Consider the following 11,240-nt stretch of genomic DNA (forward strand, 5'->3'; position numbering starts at 1 on the left):
CCTTGCTATTCTTTTTATTATTTGGCGGATTAATTTCTAAGTTGTAAGTTCTGCTATCGCATCCCTTACCCTATTGCAATTAAAGACGCTATTACTAAGTCAAGATAAGAGAACTCATGTTGTCACGTATTAACCTTACCATGTTCTCACGTTAGCCTTACCTTAATTGAATAGCTGTAAACATGCAAAATTTAGGGCTCGTTTGGATGAGCTTTATTTTTGAGCTTATGCAAACATCTTATGCAATATAAATTAGGTTTTATGCTATTTTATAAGTTCACACTAGTGAAAATTGTATTTTTATAAGCTATTTTATCATAAACAGCCTTGATAAACGTATAATAATACATAAAAATTGCATAAGCTCAAAAATAAGCTAATCCAGACGAGCCCTTAAATCCTTATAACCCCTAATATCGGGTACTAGCTTGTACTATCGTTCCTAGTTCTTACTAGTTATATTATCTTTTTAGTTCGAGATTAAAGTGGTGTAACGATATCACCTAATCCTATTAGTGCATCCAATAATATGGGCGGTATTACGAATAAAGCATTATAACAAGATAATAAGAGATAAAAAATTGAATAGTAATTATTTTATTTTTTTGAACAAGCAAAAATGATATATATATATATATATATATATATATATATATATATATATATATATATATATATATATATATATATATATCAAAAAAAAGAAATCTCCTCAGCACAAGACGTGCCAAGGGAGACTAAGTAAGGTTACATGAAAGTCAAAATACAAGAACCATAAAAAACTATACAAGGCCCAAATAAGGCATAGGGCTAGACCACCAGCTATGACAGTTTAAAGCTAAAGTACTATTCGTCGCTTTCAACCACCTATAGGAATTGAATAGTAATTAATATAAACTTATAAAAATCAAATTACATAGTATCAAAAATTCATAGAGGAGTTCATCTACTCGACCTAACCTAAAGATATTTTAACTACTCATATGCATATTAAACGTACAATAAAGGAAATATGCATAAAGAATAACCTCAATGCCTTGCAGAGGAAGTTTCATCTTCCTATGCTGTCGGGGGGGGGGGGGGGGGGGGGGGGGGGGGGGGGGAGTTGCCTTCCCTTCAGAGTGAAGGTGTGAAAAACACAATAAGGGGGGGGGGGGGGGGGGGGGGTTTTGAATTGTGTTTTGAAAAACTAAAACTTTCAGTCCCCTTGCACTTCCAAGGGAGTTAACAAAAATCACAAAAGATTACACAAATGCTCAAGCACACAACAAGAGACTTCTAATGTTCAAGTTACAACTAACAAGAGACTTCTCCAAATCTTACACAAAATAAATAAGAATAAGATTAACACTTAACAATCAGAGGTGCTATACAAATTTCTAAGCTTTTCTAAGACTCAATAACACTTAACAGAATAAAGTGTGTATAAAAAATTAAGAGCTTTCAGAATTTGTGTTCATAGTATATAGCTTAGAGTGTTGTGTGTTGTAGCAGCCAAATCTCTTGATGAAGTTCTCTATTTATAGCCAAAGAAAATAGAGACGTTCTAGATAGATAGCTGTGATATGCCATCCTTGAGGTGTAAAATTGAATTTCTTAACCATAAGAGGTAATTCAATTCCACAAACTTGTCCTTTTAAAATACGCTCTACCATTTAGGGTAAAGATAGTACAATAGTACTATACGCTTCATTTGTTGATAAGGTTAAGGATAAAGATGATGTACTATTTGATTATTCCTCAATCATGAGCTCTCATCATATAAAGAATGTTCTTCAATCATTTGCAAAGCAGAGAATCATATTTGAATAGCAGACTTATCAACACTTCAGATTCTGGCTTCTTCAGAACTTCTGGAAGTCTTCAGCTTCTGAGGTCTTTAAGAGGTTCTGAATGTCTTCAAATATTGTAACTCTTCAGAACTTGTATACTCTTCAGAACTTCACATTTCTTCAGAGTCTTGAGAATTTCATTTCTTCAAAGCTTGTATTTTCAGAGCTTGTAATTTCAGGACATGAAATATTCTCTTCTTAATAAGATGTGATCAGAGTGTACATAAAATTTTGACTTATAGATCTGCACACTAAATTTGAGTACTACCAATTTTACATTTAATACTTTTGTTATCATCAAAACTTCATGGGGTTTTAATATAAACACATTTTATTCCTTAATATAGTTGATTCCTTAATATGTTTAGAACATTTATTAATTTTTTTTTCAAATAGCCTATTTCATGGTTTTGTAGGTTGATTGACTCTCCATCATGGATTTAGTGCAGTCGTCCTTGATGCGGTTAGTGTATCACAGTGGTTTGATTAAAATTCAAAGGTTCAGATGTAAATGTCGTTAAAATATAAAAGTCTTATTTAAATATACATCGTCTGATTTCGATCGAACGGTCTTGATCTCACTAACTATATGTACATGTATGTACAATCATAGATGCTGACTGCACCCAATCCAGTTTCATTGAAGAAAGACGAGGAAAGTTACAAAATTAGGGGCCACTTAACTACTGCTTGCCTCCTCTTCTCACCAATTGGCATATGCAAAAGTTCTGAAATATTGCATTATATTGCCTTTGGAGATTATTGTATCATTTTTTTTATCATTTGGTGAAAAGAAAAAAGCGACATATTATAGAAGACAATGAAATGAGTCCTAATAATCAAATTTGTTAATCAAACAAATCCTCCACTCAAAGATTTTCTAGTTATTTTATTCCTACTGATTAATACCTGGGATCTACCGAATTATGTCACCATATAATTAATTCAAAAGCATCCTTAACAAAACACAAATTGTCTTATTAAAAACATACTTAAAGCTTTGTTCTATACAATAGCTAAAAATTCAAAAGCATTTTTAATAAAGTATTGTTTAGCCACGTTTTTCAGAAATTTTGAATGCCAACTGCTGAGTAAACATCCATTTAATTCGAAGTAGATGGAAGAGAGGGGGAATGGATCTCTCCAGTATGATTTTCATTGGAGGGATTAATGTCTAGATCTTGACCTTCCATTCCTTTTTTTAAACCATAGTGAACTTGCAACAAAAAAAACATGTGGCTAGGATTTTACGGGATCCACTTTCCAATGGAGAGGATCCTCTCCTGCAGGGGAGGTGAGGGGGTAATCTTCACCGAAAAATATTTTTTGTTTATTAAATCATTTTTGTTGACAGAATTAAATATTTTTTTATAAAAAAAACGTTGAATATTTTAAATTCAAAGAATATTTCCTTAATTTATTATTTTTTTTAAGAATAAAAAACGTTTTTTTTTTTAAAAAAAAAAATGATTTAATAAAAAGAAATTTTTTTTGGTCAAGATTACCCCCCTCACCTCTCCTCGCCTCCATCTACTTCAAACGAAACAGACCCTAATGGAACAACTAATTACTAATAGCGCAGTTACAAGATAAAAGAACAAGAAAGAACTTGGTTAACTTTCATATATATATATATATATATATTCATTCCTAGTTTACTCCATTTAGCATCAACCATCATGGATACTCCTCCTCCTTTGCATATAGCAATGTTTCCATGGTTTGCTATGGGACACCTAACACCATATCTTCATTTCTCCAACAAATTAGCAAAAAGAGGTCACAAAATATCATTCTTCATCCCCAAGAAAACACAAACCAAGTTGCAACATCTCAACCTTAATCCAAACCTCATCACCTTTGTCCCTATCAATGTTCCTCATGTTGATGGTCTTCCTCATGATGCTGAAACATCTTCAGATGTACCCTTTTCTTTAGTCCCTCTTATAGCTACTGCCATGGATCAAACTGAGAAACAAATTGAACTTCTTCTTAAGGAACTAAAACCTCAAATAGTTTTCTTTGATTTTCAATATTGGCTACCAAATTTGACACAAAAACTTGGTATCAAAAGTCTTCAATATTGGATATCTAGTCCATTTGCAATATCTTACTCATGGAATGGACCTAGACAAAGCCATGGAAAAGGTTTAACTGTTGATGATCTCCAAAAACCACCTTCAGGGTACCCTGATTCATATATTAAACTTCATCAACATGAACTTCAGTTTCTTTCTTCAACAAGGAAACTTGTGTTCGGAAGTGGCGTATATTTATACGATCGTTTACATATAGGGACAAGTTTAGCAGATGCAATTGGTTACAAAGGTTGTAGAGAAATTGATGGACCTTATGCTGATTATCTTGGAAGTGTTTATGGAAAACCTTCTCTGCTTTCAGGTCCTCTTTTACCTGAATCATCAAAAGCTAGTTTAGATGAAAAATGGGTTTCATGGCTTAATGGATTCAAGCATGGTTCTGTGGTTTTTATTGCTTATGGAAGTGAAGGTCCATTAGAACAAAACCAGTTTGAAGAGTTGTTACTTGGTCTTGAATTAACAGGTTTTCCATTTCTTGCAGCACTTAAGCCACCTAATGGTTTTGATTCTATTGAAGAAGCTTTACCTGAAGGATTCAGTGAAAGAGTTAAAGGAAAAGGGATTGTTTATGGAAGTTGGATTCAACAACAGTTGATTTTAGAACACCCTTCTGTTGGATGCTTCATAACACACTGTGGAGCTGCTTCGGTAACTGAGGCACTTGTTAACATGTGTCAGTTGGTTTTGTTGCCGCGTGTAGGTGTTGATCATATTATGAATGCAAGAATGATGAGTGAAAAGTTGAAAGTTGGTGTGGAAGTTGAGAAAGGTGATGAAGATGGATTGTTTACAAAAGAAAGTGTGTGCAAAGCTGTGAGAATTGTGATGGATGATGAGAATGAGGTTGGAAGAGAAGTTCGAAAAAATCATGATGAATTAAGGAAGTTTTTGTTGAGTGAGCATTTAGAATCCTCTTGTGTTGATAGTTTCTGTGAAAAGCTTCAAGATTTGATATAAATTTCTGAGTCATTCCATGTAATTGTATTGTGGCTTTTTTTTTTTATACTTTTGTGAACTTATTATGAACTTCTGTGATTTAATATAAACAGAAGAAGTGAGCTAGCTCCATAAAGAGCCAATGCACCACCACTGAACAACAACTAGGCCTAATAAACTGTCATCTGTTTACACAAATACCAGCCTCCCAATTCCATTCAATCTCTAAAATTTCAAAAGGGTCCATCTCTATACAATTGAAAACCTTATTATTTCTCGCTCTCCAAATAGACCAAAGTACCGAATGCCACACCAATCCAAAATGTAATCTGGCACGCAGTGAACACAATGCTGCACAAGATGCTATAGCACACGTTGCAGCAAGACAGTCGCAGAACACAGTAAATAAATAAATAAATTGCAGAACAATAAATAAGACAGGAAATTGTTAACCCAGTTCAGTGCAACGTCACCTACTCTGGGGGATACCAATCCAGGAATGAATCCACTATAATAGCTCTAGTTCAAAGCCCTCGACCAACACCCGGTACTTGACTTATCGCCTAGACACTACCCGTGCAATCCTACCTAAGAACCTCTTAGATAATGAGACCCCGTCCCAAATTCCCTCTAACAACACGTACCATGTTGCTGTCAATAATAATAATCAGGATGGAGACACTCTCCTAAAAACTAGACCACACTCTTGCTTAAAAGCTTATGAGTGAATCACACATACTAACTCCGTGCTTAAAAGCTTAGGAGCAGCTTACAATAAACAACACAAACACAGTCCTAAACTTGCATCAGATTGACACAAGAAAGGCTCACAAAAAGGACACACTAAACCTTAAAAAAAAACTCACGCTTTAGTAATACACGGTTTAGAAAATACATGAAAAAAATAGCTTGAGGCTTCACATATTTATAGTCTTCAATGTCTTGATGGGCAAGCTAGGGTTGCAGACAAAAACCCTTGCAACAGCTGCGGCCAAACCTAGATTAAAATTGAAAATATGTTTTGTGTTGTACCAAACAAAAAAAACGAACAAAAATATAATATAATTATATTTTTGTTTTTAATAACTTTCCTTAGGCCGACTTGGACAATTCTTGTGCAGTAAGTCTCGTCTTGCATATACACACGTGCTGGAATTAATATTTGAAGCAAATCTTGAACGAGATTGACAGAAAAAATTCTGCACTTAAAACAGAGCATCAGGATGCTGTACGAGGATGCTACAGCATCTCAGTCCAGCATCTGGCTGGTTGGCTTTTGCAAAATGTAGCCAATCAAAACACCAACAATCTCCCCCTTTGGCAAATTTTGGCTAAAACAACCTTAGGCCAGTGCATAGAGAGATACAGTCTAAACTTCCCTTCGAGTCAACATAAGCACACAACTAGGAAAGAAAGTAGAACGATGCTAAGCTATTTTAAACTTTCCTTCGAGTCAACATACGCACACAACTAGGAAAGAAAGTAAAAGAATTCATCAGATGAATAGATAGCTAGCACGTAAGCATCAGAGGCATGCAACAGCGGAACATAACACATCTTAGCCTCAAAGTACAGACAGAGAGAAATAAACTCTCACATAGTGGATTCAAGATAGGAGAAATAAACTCCGTAATATTTAAGCAATGCCACAGAGAATAGGAAAAATAAATTCCTATATGAATACTTCAGACATGCATATCATAAGTAGTAGAAAGATAAATTCTACTCCCCCTCAATACATGCGTAAATTCACTCTTCCTCAAAACATGCATGGACTTCACTCCCCCTCAACATATGCATCATAAAACAACATGCTATACTAGATGCTATAGCATTCTTCATCACATCATGCACAACAGATATTACTCCCCCTTTTTAGCCATAAATTCTGACAAATAAAGTCAGTATCACACAGTAGGAGCAGAACTTCCACAGAGTTATCAGATCATAGAGAAACATAGAGTGCAGAGAGAATCAGAGCATAGGAACTCATAAAGTGCATATTACAGACCATCATGGCAAAGAGAACCTGGAGTGTCGGAGCCAAAAGACATGGATTGTGCATGTTACAATCCAGAGAGCATCAGGGCGTAGCCCAACAAATTAAAATCCATAAGGACATGCAAATAAAGCATAAGTAGGTCACATAGAAGGACTTGAGTCAGAGTCCTCCTCCTCTACCTCAGTATCACCACCTTCAATGTCATTAAGAACACCAGGATTGACATTGAAAAAAAACACCTTGAGGTCAACAGTCATTTGCTTCCTAGGCAAAACATCAGTTTGACTGGTTGACAGATGATGCAGCACAGTCTGCAGCATGTGTACCCTCAAACAGTCATGTAGAACAATTTCATCAAGAATATGGAAACCAAGGTCAAGAGGTGATCTGGTCCCTACAACATTTATAAACCGAGCCAAACCTGTAGCCACAGTATTGGAATGAGTAGTTGAAGCCGGTTGCAGTTTTCTGCTTTAATCAAATCAACAAGCTTTTAGCATTGTAAAAAATCTTCACTTAAATTCCTTTCCACATCAAGCCTTCTTTAACCTCCTAGTACTAGAAGCAGGAGTCCTCTCAGTAAGGTTGAGATTGTCCACATAAATAACATTTGAATCTTTCTCAGCAGATTCATCAACATTCAAAGGAACAAACATAGTTTTACCACTATCATCAACATAAGGGATCACATAGATATCATGAACAAAAACATTATCAGTAGTAGTTGCTTCAGAACCCTTTTCTTTGTCAGGAACAATAACATCATCTGGAGACTCGGGTATCAAGATGTTATCCAAATTTTCCCGTGCTGCAGATGTTGTAGCATCATGTGCAGCATCTTTCTCAGGAACACTCTTCTTGACATGTTCCAACACAAAGTCATCTTTGACCTCAGTTGGAGCGCTAATATCATTACCAACAAATGTTAAACACAGCAGGGGGGAACACCACATAACTTTCTCTGACACATACTTTCTCACCACAAGAAACATCCTTATCATCAACAAACACACAATTCTTACCAAATCTTCAGATGTTTCAACATTACCCATAACAGCGTGCATTACTAAATAAGTTGAAGAGAAAACTGCACGCCACACTTGCAATAATTGCTATAACTCTTCAGATAGGCAAATCCCAAGTTTGCCTCGCAATTTTTCAAATTGGACCGCATCTAGAGCCTTAGTAAAAATAGCAGCCAGTTGTTCTTCAGTGGCAATATGCTCAAGAGTTATAATACCTTCTTCAACAAGATCTCTGATGAAATGGTGCCTAATATCAATATGCTTCGTCCTGCTATGTTGGATAGGATTCTTTGAAATATTGATGGCACTAAGATTGTCACAGTACAATGCCATAGCATCTTGTACCACATTGTACTCCAGCAACATTTGTTTCATCCATAATAGCTGGGAGCAGCTACTACCAGCAGCTATGTACTCAGCTTCAGCTGTAGATAAAGATACACAGTTTTGTTTCTTGCTGAACCAGGATATAAGATTGTTGCCTAAAAAGAAACAAGCTCCTGAGGTGCCTTTTCTATCATCTGCACAACCTGCCCAATCAACATCACAATACCCCTCTAGCATAGACTTGTTCTTGTACACCCACTTGGTACCAATCACATTAGTATTTTCTGGTCTAGGAACTAAGTCCCAAACTTCATTCTTCTTGAACTGATTTAGCTCTTCTTGCATAGCATTTATCCAAAACTCATCAGTGAGGGCTTCCATCACATTTTTGGGTTCAAACTTAGAAACAAAACAAACATTAGGAACTAAGTCAAGTGTCCTTCTAGTAGTAATTCCATGATTAGGATTACCAATAATCAGATCTGTAGGATGATTCTTTTGAGTACGAATGGATGACCCTTTCTTTAAAGTAGCAAAGATTGGTTCAGGTGTAGTAATCTCTGTATCATTCTTGAATTCGTCAATAGTTTCAGAATCTATACTACCTGGGATAGATGCTGTAGCATCTTCTGTATCATCTTTCACAACTTCACTTGAAATATCATCTATTACTACATTTATAGATTTCAACATGGTTTTGGTTCTGTAGTTATATACTCTGTAGGCTCTGCTATTTGTTGAGTATCCCAAGAATATGCCTTCATCACTTTTAGGATCCATTTTAGTTCTTGGTTCTCTATCAGACAAGATATAACATTTACTTCCAAACACATGAAAGTACTTAACAGTAGATTTTCTACCTTTCCACAATTCATACAGAGTAGATGTAGTTCCAAATCTCAAGGTGACACGATTATGAATATGACAAGCAGTGTTCATAGCTTCTGCCCAAAAACCATGAGAGAGTTTCTTTACATGTAACATTACTCTTGCAAACTCTTGTATAATTCTATTCTTTCTTTCTACTACACCATTTTGTTGTGGTGTAATGAGAGATGAAAATTCATGGATGATGCCTTCAGAGGCACAAAAGTCAGAGAATCTAGAGTTTTCAAACTCCTTTCCATGATCACTTCTGATCCTTAACACAACATTGTTTTTCTCTCTTTGAAGTAGAATACATAGATCTTTGAATACGTCAAAGGTCTCTGATTTCTTTCCAATAAAATTTATCCAGGTGTATCTAGAAAAGTCATCAACAACAACATATGCGTACCTTTTTCCTCCCAAGCTTTCAGTTTGCATAGGACCCATCAAGTCCATGTGTAGAAGTTCAAGAACTCTGGTAGTGGTAAGATGCTGCAGCTTTGGATGTGGCATCTTGGTTTGCTTTCCAATCTGACAATCTCCACATATGCTACCTTCTTCAATTTTGAGATTTGGCAGTCCTCTGATGGCTTCTTTAGATATTGCTTTCTTCATGCTTCTTAGATTAAGATGACCAAGCTTTTGGTGCCATAGTTTTACTTCATCTTCTTTAGTGATTAAGCATGTTGACATATTTGCTTCTTCTTGGGGAACCCATAGATAGCAGTTGTCTTTTGATCTGACACCTTTCATCAAAATCTCACCTTTGTTATTTGTAACCAGACATTCAGATTTGGTGAAGTTTACTTTCATTCCTTGGTCGCATAGTTGACTAATACTTATCAAATTTGCAGTCAATCCTCTTACTAACAGTACATTGTTTAGTTTAGGCAAGCTATTACTTCTGAGCTCCCCTATCCCAACAATTTTTCCTTTTGCACCATCACCAAAGGTAACAAAGCTAGCTGAATAAGACTTTATTCCAACAAGAAATTTACTTATTCCGGTCATGTGTCTTGAACAGCCACTATCGAAATACCAGTCTTCCCTTGATGAAGCTCTAAGTGATGTGTGAGCAATCAGAGCAGTAATCTCTTCTTCAGGTTGAGTTGTATCACTTTTCTTCTCATTTTCTCCTTTAGGTTTCCATTCTTGTTGAGTAGGAGCAGTTGTGGAAACAGGTTTGTGCTGAGGACGTCTGTTAGGGTACCCATATAGCTTGTAGCAGTAAGGCCTTATGTGCCCTTTTCTACCACAGTAATGACATCTCCAAGCATGGTGCTTTCTTCTATTTCTTGACATGGGATGCTGCTGATGATGCTGCGGCTTCTGATAAGGCATCCTTTGCTTTTGAGTTTCTTTAGGCTCCATGTACATGAGGTTAGGACTGTAATTTTTGAATTTGTTGACATTTTCATAGCTAAGCCCAATATTTCTAGGCTTTCGAACATTTTTCTCTAAGATTTCCTCCAGTTGTCCATCAGCCTTATGAAGTTTGTCAAGATGCTCATCATCTTTATACAACATGTCAGAGAATTTTCTCAGCCGCCAAATGTCAGTATTTAATTTTTCAATGACTTCTTTAGCTTCTTCAAGATCAGAGGATAGATAGTTTACCTTCTTTTGAAGTTCCTCCATCTTTGAGGTATTCTCAAACTTTTCTGCTTTTAACTCATTGATGGTTACCTTTTGTTTCTCAATAACCCTGCAGATCTCAAGATCAGAGGATAGAAAATTTACCTTCTTTTGAAGTTCCTCTATTTTTGAGATATTCTCAGATTTTTCTGCTTTTAACTCATTGATGGTTACCTTTTGTTTCTCAATAACCCTGCAGATTTCTTCACTTTTAAGACAAAGTTCCTTGTAGGATGCAGCAAGCTCTTCATAGGTTACCTCTCCATCATCAGATTCTGTATCAGATGTAACAATACCTGTTAAGACTGAGATATGTTTAGCAGTTACAGATGCTGTATCATCTTCTGAGTCATCATCCTCAGACCAACTGACAGTTAGTCCTTTCTTTGCTCTCTTCTGATATGTTGGGCACTCAGGTCTGATGTGACCAAAACCTTCACATTCGTGACATCGAATGTTTCTGTTTAAGTTTGATTTTTCATCACCCTTTGGTTTTCCTTGACTCTCATTGCTGCGC

General features: G+C 35.8%; 1 protein-coding gene across 1 annotated transcript in view; it reads left to right on the plus strand.

Moving 5' to 3' along the window:
- Positions 1-3,474: 3,474 nt before the first annotated feature.
- LOC123897847 (cyanidin 3-O-galactoside 2''-O-xylosyltransferase FGGT1-like) overlaps positions 3,475-11,240 on the plus strand; it is a 46,540-nt gene continuing 38,774 nt past the window's right edge. Inside the window, exon 1 of the mRNA XM_045948636.1 lies at positions 3,475-4,967. Coding sequence (XP_045804592.1) covers positions 3,512-4,888 — 1,377 coding nt within the window. The 5' untranslated portion in view covers positions 3,475-3,511 and the 3' untranslated portion in view covers positions 4,889-4,967. The remainder of the gene's footprint in view (positions 4,968-11,240) is intronic.

This window comes from Trifolium pratense, linkage group LG7 (genome assembly GCF_020283565.1).
Source record: "Trifolium pratense cultivar HEN17-A07 linkage group LG7, ARS_RC_1.1, whole genome shotgun sequence".
Taxonomy (NCBI): domain Eukaryota; kingdom Viridiplantae; phylum Streptophyta; class Magnoliopsida; order Fabales; family Fabaceae; genus Trifolium; species Trifolium pratense.